Source organism: Oncorhynchus gorbuscha, linkage group LG20 (assembly GCF_021184085.1).
Source record: "Oncorhynchus gorbuscha isolate QuinsamMale2020 ecotype Even-year linkage group LG20, OgorEven_v1.0, whole genome shotgun sequence".
NCBI lineage: Eukaryota > Metazoa > Chordata > Actinopteri > Salmoniformes > Salmonidae > Oncorhynchus > Oncorhynchus gorbuscha.
This window is the reverse complement of record NC_060192.1, coordinates 27,382,429-27,396,015: the sequence shown is the minus strand read 5'-3', so window position 1 is coordinate 27,396,015 and position 13,587 is coordinate 27,382,429. Positions and strand designations below refer to the sequence as shown.

The 13,587-nt window shown below is 40.7% G+C and overlaps 1 protein-coding gene and 1 long non-coding RNA gene across 4 annotated transcripts; one reads left to right on the top strand and one right to left on the bottom strand.

Annotated features, from left to right (window-relative positions):
- Positions 1–9,853, bottom strand: st14b (ST14 transmembrane serine protease matriptase b). Its single transcript, XM_046316996.1, has 18 exons — positions 9,412–9,853; positions 7,929–8,088; positions 7,031–7,164; positions 6,874–6,944; positions 6,472–6,665; positions 6,219–6,254; positions 5,869–6,103; positions 5,543–5,685; positions 5,356–5,453; positions 5,144–5,253; positions 4,870–5,003; positions 4,486–4,593; positions 4,282–4,398; positions 4,056–4,178; positions 3,647–3,830; positions 3,181–3,452; positions 2,915–3,051; positions 1–2,809 (listed from the first exon to the last, which is right to left on the bottom strand). Exons 1-18 carry the CDS (start codon positions 9,454–9,456, stop codon positions 2,648–2,650), a joined length of 2,463 nt encoding a protein of 820 aa, XP_046172952.1. The 5' UTR covers positions 9,457–9,853; the 3' UTR covers positions 1–2,647.
- A 476-nt stretch (positions 9,854–10,329) lies between these two features.
- LOC124007272 lies at positions 10,330–13,545 on the top strand. 3 transcript variants are annotated; one of them, XR_006833894.1, is made up of 5 exons: positions 10,330–10,634; positions 10,798–10,955; positions 11,375–11,486; positions 11,707–11,846; positions 13,501–13,545. It is a non-coding gene; the product is annotated as an uncharacterized LOC124007272 (long non-coding RNA). The 3 variants fall into 3 exon arrangements; XR_006833893.1 differs by lacking the exon at positions 13,501–13,545 and adding an exon at positions 13,439–13,498; XR_006833892.1 differs by lacking the exon at positions 13,501–13,545 and having other exon boundaries at positions 11,707–12,023.
- The last annotated feature ends 42 nt before the right edge of the window (positions 13,546–13,587 follow it).

The following is a 13,587-nucleotide window of genomic DNA, read 5'->3' as shown; positions in this document are numbered from 1 at the left end:
CTCATTTCCCCAATCATACAGGGTATTGTAATTTAATATGAAACTAGGCTTTACATAGAATTACACTGAAATAAGGCACATTGGCACTCCCACAATCTAAAATTTTCAGAGAATGGTGAAATTACTGTAAAGTACATTACAATAATCACAAACTCAAGTAAAAGCACAGGTTGTCAGGACCCTGAAATTCCACAAATACACGAGTACAAGTCTTTTTGGTGTTGTTACTGGGCCTTTGTGTATTACAAGCCCAGCTTGACACTCACACAACATACGCGTTTTAAAATGATCAATAAAAATGTCCTAAACTGTACACAAGAAAAAAATATCTAATTTACATACAACAACGAATTAATGATATACTGTAAGCACCAGAATGGTATGGATACATAGAACAGAGTATATAGGCTGCTTTAAAAAAGGCCATTTTGATATTTGCTTCCTTTTTTGCGCAATCAGATCTTTTCTAAACACCAATTACTGGGGGAAAAAAGATCAGAATTGGGCTGCCTGTGTAAACACTGCCATAGTAATGTTAACATCACTTGTTAAAATGTGTACGAGGAGCAATGAGATGGACTTTCAACTAATGTATAAACCTAGACAAGGACCAAGCGACCAACCATATTGACATAATATAAACCAGAAATATATTACACACCAAAAGCTCTCTATGATCTATGACATTTACATATTGTTTACAAATTGAAATATGTCTCGGGAAGAAAATATAAAAATCAATGAACTGAGTTTAGTATAAAATCACAAAATACCTTAATTCATATCTAAAATGTGTAAAGTATAGCTCTCTGAATATGTGAAATATTTTCCTTTACCATTTCCCTGTTCAATCAAACGATTAACTAAGTAGCCAGGACAGTCATTTTTAGTCGTATGGTATCTCAGAAACCCAGTCACCTGTTTTGACAGAAAAGGGCCCTACATATTCGAAAGATATTTAAAAAAATGCAGGTACACAAGCTGTCAGGTTTACTGAGGTACAGCAGTCTGAAGATCAATTAAAAAATAAATATAAACAGGAAATGAAAACATATCCTAAAAAGAAAACACCTACATTAACAAAACATAATATAAAAATGCAAAGACATATGAGATTTTAAGAATCCACAAAACTTCATATAACACATCACTTTTGGAAAAACAAACAATTGCCTAGGCAATGTAAGGATAAGGATTCTAACACATGAACAAAGCAAATTCTAAATAATGAAACCCAGGGTGGAAAAATGCCTACAAGGTCACAAAAGCAGGCAATTTTAATGCACTTGGGTGCAAAAATCCATCTTTAACCTGCAACCAATGCTTACTAAATATTTATTTAAGCAAGATAATAACACAGCTAATGTAATGTCCAGTCTATTTTTAAGTAAGTGTATGTATATGTATGTAAGAATGGTATATTCTGTATAAAGTAATACTTTTGGATAGAACCAAACACCATTTACAACATAAGTGTAAAATAATGAAAACTCCTTGTTGAGTCTTGTAGAGTCCCAGTCATATACTGTAGTGTGCATACCAAGGTTATTATAGTTTTGTTTTTAAATTAGTTTTTTTATTTCTATTCGTTTAATTTTTTTAAATTTGAAATTAATTTTATTTTAAGTTAGTTTTCGGACCTGATTTGCTAGTTTTTTATTTAGTTTGAATTTGCTAAAAATGTGTATATTTAGTTTTTACATGATTTAGTTTCAGTTTTAGTATTGCTATGAGCCATTTAGGTTGTATAGCATCTGTGTTGTTTTTGGGATGTCACTTCTTACCACTGAAAGGTGTCATGTAAAAGAATTCCCAGTGTGAAATAGTTCCCTGTAAGAGTTTTACATGACAACGGGCAGTTATACACAAGCTGATGGGTCAGCTCATAGGATAGGTTTATATTATAAAGTCAATCTCATTGTGACTTGGATTTAAAGGTAATAGAGCTGAGACTGGTGAAAAATAATCATGTAGAAGGAAACCCCATATTTACACCAATCCAGTGCTTTTTAAAAAACGTAGTAGTACATGTAAGAGGAATCAAGTTAGCTACCTAGACAATTTTTTCCCTGTTAGCTAGTGATAGCTAGGGATAGTGATGCACAAACTAGGCCTATTTGAAACATCTCCTGGAAGCATTTACACACCCGATTCAGTAGCTGAAAAACCCCCATAACGCTTCACAACTTTTTACATTTACATTTGAGTAATTTAGCAAATGCTCTTATCCAGAGCGACTTAGGGTATTGAGTGCATACATTCGTAAGGTATCAGTTGCAGCCTTCACCCGCCTTTGATCCCCATTGAAAACCCAATCAGAAGTTTAGAAAAAAACTAAAACTGAACATAACTCATTATGGTTTTTATTTAATTTTAGTTAGTTTTGGAGTCAAAGATAATCGTTTCAGTATAGATTTAGTTTTTTGAAACAGGTTTGTTCATTATTTTATTTCAGTTTACTAAATCGTTTTTTCAAGATTAATTTTTGTTTTAGTTTCTGCATTAGTTTACTATAATAACCTTAATGCATACCAATCAAAGGTCTGGGGATTTTAAGAACTTGAACAAAGACCAATCTTCTGAGGGCTAAGTATTGCTCAGGCTTGACAACCAGGCTTCCCACTCAGCTAGACCCTGGTCTTCTCAGCTACACTCCGGTCTTCTGCTTTATCCAGTCCCTGTATTTGGTGACTTGGGTGTAGACGCCAGGCTTGTTCCTGCGGGCACAGCCGTCCCCCCAGCTCACCACTCCAGCCAAGAAGAAACGTCCACTGTTCTCCATGGAGGACAACGGACCTCCAGAGTCTCCCTGACAAAAAGAGCAGGGCAAAGACAGCATGATGATGATGATGACCTAAAGAGAGGGAAAGTAAATATGCAACAAGAAAGATCATCTAGCTGCTGGCGGGGTTACCTGACAGGCATCTACTCCTCCGTCCAGTACACCAGCACATAACATGTTGGAAGTGGTCTGTCCTTCCATCAGGGTGTTACATACTGTGGCATTGATGATACGGACCTCTGCCTTCTGCAACATTGATGCCTCGAAACCTGGGATAGTGAATGACACTCAGTCAGCATCAACAGTAGTCAGAGGTTAAAACATGAGGAAATGTCAAGTGTATTACTACAGAACAAGGTGGGGGAAACTACTGCAGCTATACACCGGATTCAACTCACCCCCCTCTCTGGTGGTCCCCCAGCCAGTGATCCACACTGGCTTGCCAGCAGGGAAGTAATGCCTGGCCGTGGGCAGACAGATTGGCCAGATGTTCTGGTTGAGTGTGACAGGACTGTCCAGTTCCATAAGAGCTATGTCATTGTCATAGGTCTGGGCGTGGTAGCCAGGGTGCTGGATGATCTGCTTCAGGTTCTTCTTCAGCGTCCACTTGTTAGTCTGACTCTGAACATGAAGTCCAAGGTATGCTTCCCATTGTTGAGGTTGAGAATATCTGTTAGAAAACATACTCTTAGTTCACGGTCCTCAATCCTCAAGACCACAAAGATTTTGAAAGCTGAACTGTAAACAGGAGAGGTTACAGGGAACAGTCCTTAGAGCAGTTAATCAATTGGGGAAACGTACAATGGTGTGAATTAAACGTAGAAAGAGTAGGAACAATAAGGTGAGCACGTGACTTTGACGTACTTGACTTTGACGTCATCCTGGACACAGTGGGCAGCAGTGACGAGCCAGCGGTCGTTGATAACTGAGGCTCCACACACATGGCTAGACCCTCGGATGTGAAGGCTAACCTGCCAGGGCCACTCCCCTTCAATGGAGGCCTGCCCACCCACAATACGGGAGTGTCTATAAGGCCGTATACCACACTCTGCACACAGACACACAGAAAAAACGATCAGTAAATAAAGGAGGACCACAATGGAAACCAGTCAGACTTTTTGTCTACATAACCCTCTGTGATTTTGGTACATTTATTGTTTGCCTGTTGTTTTAAATAGTCAAATAAAATGTCATCCAAATTACATTCAGAAGTCAGGGTGGTAAAAGTTGGTCTGATGATGTAGAGGAAGCTGTGTGAGATATCTAAACTTACGACAGTCTGCCTCGTCTGAGCCATCATCACAGTCCTCTTCTTCATCGCACTCTGGGTTCAGCTTGCTGATGCACATGTTGTTCTTACACTTGTAAGTATACTCTGAGCATTGCAGGGCTAGAGCTGGATACAAGGAGATGGGGAGTCAGTCACACAAATGGCAAAGGTCATGTTTATATGGTAGCCAGTTGTATTCTACTACAGCTATTTATATTTGGATACGTACATTTTGCGCATTTTGATTCATCAGAGCCGTCAGCACAGTCAGCACGGCCATCACATTTCAGTCTCTCGGAGATACAGCTTCCATTCCGACAGGTAAACTCACCTGATTTACAACTCCCTACAGAGAGGACACAGTAATACACAGTGGTAGCAATGATGATATAATCTTGTGTGACCTCTCTACTGATGTATAGTGTTGACTTACCACAGTTTTCCTCGTCTGTGCTGTCCCCACAGTCATTGACTCCATCACACTGCCAGAACTTGACTTTACAAAGACCATTTCTACATTTGATTTGATCTGGCTCACACTCTGTACAGAGACAAGACATCAACTCAGATTACATCATAAACATTTGGAGGTAACCTAGTCTCTCTTGTAGAGGCAAATCAAGCATCTGTTTACAAAGGTGACGTTATAAAAGTTAAATACACTCAGATGGAAACACTTGAGAAGAATAGACATGTTATAACGTAGTTATAGATCTGTACTCACTGCAGATCTGTACTGATAACAGGTTTTAAAGTATACACTCTAGATGTTAGTTTAAGAAACAACTGTGTACTGATAACAATGTTTCTGGCTTACGAGTAGTTGGCACAAAGGCTTCAAACTCAGCAGTGAAACCTGAATCCACATAGGACATGTCAGAGTTAAATATCACGACTATCTTGTTGACTGTGCTGGTGACCACAGTGCTGTAGGGCTTATTGCCACATAGCCTGCAACACAAAAGGTTAAAGAGGCAAAGATCAGCAATGTTCATCAATTAGGGACATTGCAGAGTCATTGCTGATATTAATAGTAAATTCTTCCAAATTCCTAACGGATATACTGACACCAAGAAGATCCCATGACTCACTTTTCACTGTTGATCTCTACGTAGTCCTTAGGACAATTATTATTGTTCTGTCCTGGCTCAGACATCAACAGCTTGTTGAACTGCACCTTGACAGACTTCCCTTTTGGGACCTGAAAGAGAATAGAATGGTAGGTGGAACTTCAGAAATAAACATATTCTCACTCTAAAAGGTCAGCAGCAGGCTCCACAACACAAATTGAACATTGGTTTACCTCAATATCCCAGACACACTTGGTCAGAGGTGGGTAATGGGAGGGAAAGTTTGGAGATGTGAAGGTGCCATTAAGTCCTGATAATTGACCACCACAATCTACACAGAAAGAGTAACAGATAATGAGTCTCATGGCCATTAGGGACACAACATGGTACACCCCGTGATCATCATAATAGTAGCTGCACCTTGGCTATTGAGGGGAACCTGAGAGTAGGTGGCTCTGAAGCCAGGGAAGTTCTTCTCCTTGTTGGTTACCAGTGTCAGCAGCATGACGTTTCCAGAGGAAATGAACGACAGAGGCTCATTGCGAGTGTAATATCCACATTTCCTGGACAGAGATCAACACATGACTTAACTGAGGCAGACAGTTGCACTTGGATGGAACTCATTAGTCATGAGGCTAGTATCTGAAGGGAATATCAATGGGAAAATGTTGACTGTGTTTCTTGTCTCCACTTTCTCTTGATCCTAAAAGTACTGTACTGTATCCTAAAAGTACTGTACTACTCACTCTGCCATGACCTGCTGCTCCAATGGCACCAGGGAGTCATACACCTTGATGAAGTCGTTCTGACAGTCAGCCTCCAAGTTGAAGGTGTCAAACTCCAGTTTAATCCTGTAGCCTCGGTTAGCATGTAGTCTCCACAACACATATGTGTTTGAAGGGTATGGAGAATCAGGAAAGCCAGGTGACTGTAATGTGGCCGTGTGATTCTCACTGATGTGATAGGAATAGGTTTGGGAGGCTGGGAAACGGACAGACAGATACAGTAGACAAGCTCAGTGAGCTGTACAAGGACGGCCTGTGACATCCAGAAAGATAATAGTTGAAACTATATAACAGCGAATGTTGTTTCTCACCAGTCAATAAGGCCTTTGTCATACGTGCATCCAGAGCTGTGAAATGGAAGCACATATGAGACATTAGCATGGAGCAAATAAAAACATCTGCTCTGACCTTTAACAGCTCTTTTTTTAACTGAGGGATAGAGAATGTGAAGGAAATGACTACAAACGCTCCTATTAACATAGGCCTTAATAAACAGGGATGCATACAAGAGTATAGGTAACTTTTCACATCCAAAGGCAGAGTGATGTTCACCCTTTACTGTACCTCCAGACATCACATTGTTGATGAGCAGGGAGCTGGTTGGCCGGCGACCCATCCCCATCCTCCCCTTCAGACTTCCCTCCATCGGATCCATGGTGCCAATAGCTTCATCCACTGCAGACCCCCGACCGATCGGTACATCAAACTCAGACAGGTAGTAGGCCACTACATTGTCCTCACTCCCTCTGTTGCCTTCACTACAGTGGGAAGACATAGTGCATTGTAATTTTGAATATGTTAAGCAGCAAGAAAACATAACAATTGTGGGTTGAATTGAAACAAATGTACTGTCTGCTACACTTTGTTGTAATGTCTTTATAATGTCATCATCTTCAAGTAAGCAACCATAACTATCTCTGAATTTCAAAGTGACCTTAGGGGAGTGGTTAAATGGGGAACAAATACCTGAAGGCTTGCACTGTGGATCCCACTAAATATTTATCCAGATCTGTGTATTTAGAGTAGATCCCCTTCAGCTGAAAAGCAGCAAGATGAAACGCGTTATTGTAGCTACCAGGATTTGCTACAAATAATAGAGAAGGTCATCATCACCCTGTCTTACCTGCTGTGACACCTGCATGGCCAGTTGTTTGAACTCATTGCTGTTGGGGTTGTCGTAGGAATCTATAAATCTTTGGTTGGTGATACTCATAGAGCCAATGTACATCTTTGTCAATCGCACCTCTCCTCTCCGCACTGCAAAATAAGAGAGGGACAGGAGTGAGGACCAGAATATGTATACTACTGGGACCAGAATAAGTATACTAATGAGGCCGGAATAAGTATACTACTGGGACCAGGATAAGTATACTACTGGGACCAGAATAAGTATACTAATAGGACCAGAATAAGTATACTAATGAGGCTAGAGTATGTATACTAATGAGGCCAGAATAAATATACTAATTTGAACCAGAATAAGTATACTAATGAGGCTGGAGTAAGTATACTAATGGGACCAGAATAAGTATACTAATGGAACCAGAATAAGTATAGTACTGGGACCAGAATAAGGTTACTACTGGACCAGAATAAGTATACTAATGAGGCTAGAGTAAGTATACTAATGAGGCCAGAATAAGTATACTACTGGGACCAGAATAAGTATACTAATGAGGCCAAAATAATTATACTACTGGGACCAGAATCAGTATACTACTGGGACCAGAATAAGTATGCTAATGGGACCAAAATAAGTATATTAATGAGGCCAGAATCAGTATACTACTGGGACCAGAATAAGTATACTACTGGGACCAGAATAAGTATACTACTGGGACCAGAATAAGTATACTAATGAGGCCAGAATAAGTATACTAATGGGACCAGAATAAGTATACTAATGAGGCCAGAATAAGTATGCTAATGAGGCCAGAATAAGTATACTAATGGGACCAGAATAACTATAATAATGGGTAATGGCTCTATAGGGATTTAGTCAAGGTGGACAATATACTCACAGTGAAAATGCCAAACCAGCAGGCCTGTCGTCAGCGCAATGACTGCTGCCAACCCCACAAGGCCAATCCCAACAAAAAGTGTTTTACTCCCTCTATTTTTCTCCAGCTTCTTGGTGTCTGGGGCTGGCAAGAATGTGACAGAATTTTCCCAGTCATCATCCTACAAGTGAGAAAATAATGTTATTTTACTTGCATTTAATTTCAACTTAAACATTTCAGTGCTCATGTCAATGGCAGCAAAAGAGAAATGTCTCCCTAGATAGTAATTGGGTTTATATCGACAGCACATTCAATCAATCCATGACAACATGAATATACTAACATGTCAAATGATCTGTCCTTGGGTGGTATACTACTTATGGTGCCTGCATAACACAGTTATATTAATTGTTACTGCAATTGAACTAACCAGTGCAAGTCAAGTCCTGTCAGATTCAACAGTTACTACATTTTCCAACAACCACACCCTACTTGAACGTATCAGTTATAGACTACTCTTATGTGTCTAAAGAGCCATACCCTTTTTGACAAATTGACTCACATGCAGCCTAGGCCATATGATCTACCAGGCATTCCAATTCAAAGGGAGCAGCACTGAGAGGAATGCTGCTTACATAATGCACCTTTCATACAAAACATTAAGAACACCTGCTCTTTCCATGACATAGTCTGACCAGATGAATCCAGGTGAAAGTTATGATCCCTTATTGATGTCACTTGTTAAATCCACTTCAATCGGTGTAGATGAAGGGGAGGAGACAGGTTAAAATATTTTTAAGCCTTGAGACAATTGAGACATGGATTGTGTATGTGTGCCATTTAGAGGATGAATGGGCAAGACAAAAGATTTAAGTGGCTTTGAACAGGTTATAGTAGTAAATGCCAGGTGCACCAGTTTGAGTGTGTCAAGAAGTGCAACGCTGCTAGGTTTTTCATGCTCAACAGTTTCCTGTGTGTATCAAGAATGGTCCACCACCCAAAGGACATCCAGACAACTTTACACAACTGTGGGAAGCATTGGAGTCAACATGGGTCAGCATCCCTGTGGAAGCTTTCGACACCTTGTAGAGCATGCCCCACGAAGACTGGAGTGAAATCCACGGGGTTCCATCCAAATTATCCCATTCTCTTGTTTTTTTAAAGAGATACGACTGAACTACAACATCTGTTTAAGAACAAAACAGAACTCAACAGCGTTTGGAGTAAAATGGTTTTGTTGATTTTTTTTTTTTTTTTTTTAACAGAATCGGTGCAATGAATCAACCCCTGGTTTCCACTCTAGAAATACACTGAGCGTTGGAATGTAGGAATGTTTTGTACAGTCAGTGTATTTCTAGAGTGGAAATCAGGGGTGTATTCACACAATGATATTACAATTACACATAGCCAACATTTAATGAAACTTGCTATAAAGATTTGCTTAGATTAGACAAAATATATTTTCGATAGCGTTATAACAACTGTATTAGTAGCATTACAATACCTGCGTTTTCGGGGTAAACTTAGTTCCAGAATCTAACAAATCCATGACAGAAGAACGTCACGTGTGGAAATTGATCCAAATTTGATTTCACTGTGCTTGAAATGTTTAATTATTTGTCTAGTTTCGGTCAAATTCTACAAGCCTTGAGAATGATTATCGACAGCCTCGGTCCATTGTCTTCAATAGGATGGCAACAGCGACAGGTGTCTCGCAGGTAAATCCACACCAGTCATTACGAATAGGTTGTCATTTTCCCCCTATATAAAGTATTCTGAAGGATATCAGAACAACCGAAAAGTTCATTAATTCCGACACTAATGTGTGTTTATTTAGCGTAACTAAAAAAATGTCGATATTAAGCCTATTGTAGACAGAAACCAAGCCGCCTATCCATTCGACTTCCTGTGTACAGGTGATACACTGAACAGTGGGGGAGAAGGCGACTGACTGAATAGAGATGAACGAGGAAATAAAACCTGTGGCACATATTCTGCTCACCCATAGGTTACTATTACAATCCTGATGTCTTCAGTTTAGACTACCCTTTCCTGGTCATAGTTTTGTATCCTGTAATATTTGTTAATTTTAAATCCCATAAAATGTTTGGTTTGCAGGACTAACAGCTCTGAGTTCCTCTCAGGGCTAGTGACTATCAAACAGAAGACAAATCACTGCCATTTAGATCAAATAAATATATGGAAAGAAGTAGGCTAGTTGAGGACCTAAACCGATGTCATTATACGACTACAAATTGGTATGCTTAGACCACACACTGTATATTATACGGTATTTGTCTCTCACTGGAGGGCCAGTAGTCTGTCTGACCCCGCAACACTAGAGGGCGTAGTATACCATTTCAATATGACAGTGAGTCTACGCGGTTGTTGTGCAGTTAACAACAGCTCCTGCGTCATCAGAATGGTGTGTTTCGTGCAGTTTCATTGCAGTTTGACAGCATCGGCAGTATCATAAAAACGACAGCCATGTTTAGATTTGGGCCGAGCGGTGTACTGAAAGACCAGTATTAAACACTGTGGAAAAGACACAGCTGGATGAGTTGTTTGTATCTTAATCAAATAGTTATTGAGATAATTTACCATAGCCGCAGGAAGTAGTTTGTGGGTGGGGTGCTGCGAGTTTTTTGCCCGCGCTGAAGAGTCAATATTGGTCCTCTAATACAGGACTAGTAAAAGCCAAGTGCACTACTTTTGTGGAAAGAAAATGTAAACTAAATATATTTGAGTGTTTACCAGCATTTGCAACTTGAGTTAATCTGATAATACTTGTGGAATATAAAAATACTTGCTTGGTGTATTTTTTCCAGTTACTGGAAATACTTTGCAAATGCAACATATTGTGAAAACTGAAATGGTCTATTTTCCCTAGGCGATCTTATCCAGAGCAACTTACAGTAATGAGTGGGAATCAACCCCACAACCCAAGCATTGAGAACTGCATTTGCCTGAGAACTTAGTGTTGACAAAACATGAAGCGATTGGGCTTGGTTGTCCTTGTACTTCTCCTGATGCTTTTGGCTGTTGAGGGTAAGCAGTGGATACAGTACCCAGGCTTTGTTATGTAATGCCGCAGGTCTGCATCGTACCTGTAAAATGGGATTTCATTAGTGTACTTGCTGATGTGTATTTGGGAGAAACGTTTTGGATCGTTAGATCTTATTTTACCATTAAAGACATTGAACTTGTTCTCAACTAGCCTACCTGGTCAAATAAATGTAAAAGAAATGGCACATTTCTGATTATACGGATCATACGGTAAATGTAAGATCTTCAATGGTAATGTTTTAGCTTGACATTGGTTATACTGTTAACATTGATTGGTCATCATTAAAGGTAATATAATAACAGCTCATAAGTACTCTAGTCATTAACAAATTACAAAAATAGTGTAGTTGAAATGTTCTTCTACTAATTGTTCCATGATTGTTTTACTGTTGTTCTAACAGCTGATGATGCAGAGCTGTAATATTGGACGTGTGGTTATAGAGGACTCTGCAGACGGTTCTGTTATGCCCAAGAATATATTGTTGGACACTTTGGTTGTCCTCGCAGATACAGGTACATGGATGATCTATTGAAATGTACAGTACACATGTAACCATGGTGAGATTGTATATCATGTATATTGTCAGAGAGACCCTGATGGAGACAGATCAGCTTTGTCAGACATACACAATAAGAGTTGCTGTTATGTTACACTTGTTTTTTCTCGAGTTAAGAACTGTCCAAGATACCTTTTTGCACAAGCCCTCACTGTGTCTTTGTTCATCATTCTCAGGTGCTGTGTTGTGCGGTTTTAGCAGTGACTGACAGTCTAATGATACCTGTAACAGAACATCACAGGCTGATGATTGGTCTGCTTCTTTGACATGGATTCTTTTGGACAAAGCCTACTGTGATCAAATTGCAAGCCTCTTGGTAAACGACAATGACAATGTTTTGGGGGAATTTTTAGCTGATGTCGAGATCAATTGTTATGCAGGTGAATGAGGACCCAAAAGCGACTTGGCGAAAACAGAGTCTTTAATCCAGTAAAGTAAAATACAATCAAAAAACACAATTTCCACTCGTAATGACGAGAACAGACTGGAGACTCGATCTTGAACTGCAGGTTGCCTCGGGAAGGCACTTGAACGTAGCAGACTCAGACACCTGCTCACCACGCAGCATCTGAGGGTAACACGACACGACAGGGCGATACACAAACACAGCACGGTGAACAATAGACAAGGATCCGACAGGACAGGAACGGAAAACAAGGGAAGAAATAGGGACTCTAATCAGGGGAAAAGATAAGGAACAGGTGTGGGAAGACTAAATGATTGATTAGGGGAATAGGAACAGCTGGGAGCAGGAACGGAACGATAGAGAGAAGAGAGAGAGGAAGGGAGAGAGAAAAAGGGGAACGAACCTAAAAAGACCAGCAGGGGGAAAACGAACAGAAGGAAAAGCAAAATGACAAGATGATATAAGACAAAACATGACATCAATGTACAATATCTTGCTATGGAATCTGAAGTATGTAGTTAACTTGATGTGACTGCTTGAAGTGACTGCTTTGATTACAGTACATTTGACATAATACATGGTAATGCAACTAAAATAGAGTTAATTTGAAACGCAATACTCATAGGATTAAAATAATCTGTAAAATACTGTAGGATCAATCACAGTGAAATTATTTCCATAACTATTATCAATGCATTTTCAAACAGTTTATATGTACGCTACGGTCACAAGACGCAGGCCTCCTAATTGTCCCTAGCATTTCTAAGCAAACAGCTGGAGGCAGGGCTTTCTCCTATAGAGCTCCATTTTTATGGAACGGTCTGCCTACCCATGTCAGAGACGCAAACTCGGTCTCAACCTTTAAGTCTTTACTGAAGAATCATCTCTTCAGTGGGTCATATGATTGAGTGTAGTCTGGCCCAGGAGTGGGAAGGTGAACGGAAAGGCTCTGGAGCAACGAACCGCCCTTGCTGTCTCTGCCTGGCCGGTTCCCCTCTTTCCAATGGGATTCTCTGCCTCTAACCCTGTTACGGGGGCTGAGTCACTGGCTTGCTGGGGCTCTCTCATGCCGTCCCTGGGGGGGGGTGCGTCACCTGGGTGGGTTGATTCACTGTTGTGGTCAGCCTGTCTGGGTTGGCGCCCCCCTTGGGTTGTGCCGTGGCGGAGATCTTTGTGGGCTATACTCAGCCTTGTCTCAGGATGGTAAGTTGGTGGTTGAAGATATCCCTCTAGTGGTGTGGGGGCTGTGCTTTGGCAAAGTGGGTGGGGTTATATCCTTCCTGTTTGGCCCTGTCCGGGGGTGTCCTTGGATGGGGCCACAGTGTCTCCTGACCCCTCCTGTCTCAGCCTCCAGTATTTATGCTGCAGTAGTTTATGTGTCGGGGGGCTAGGGTCAGTTTGTTATATCTGGAGTACTTCTCCTGTCCTATTCGGTGTCCTGTGTGAATCTAAGTGTGCGTTCTCTAATTCTCTCCTTCTCTCATTCTTTCTCTCTCTCGGAGGACCTGAGCCCTAGGACCATGCCCCAGGACTACCTGACATGATGACTCCTTGCTGTCCCCAGTCCACCTGGCCATGCTGCTGCTCCAGTTTCAACTGGCCTGGGCCCTAGGACCATGTCCCAGGACTACCTGACATGATGACTCCTTGC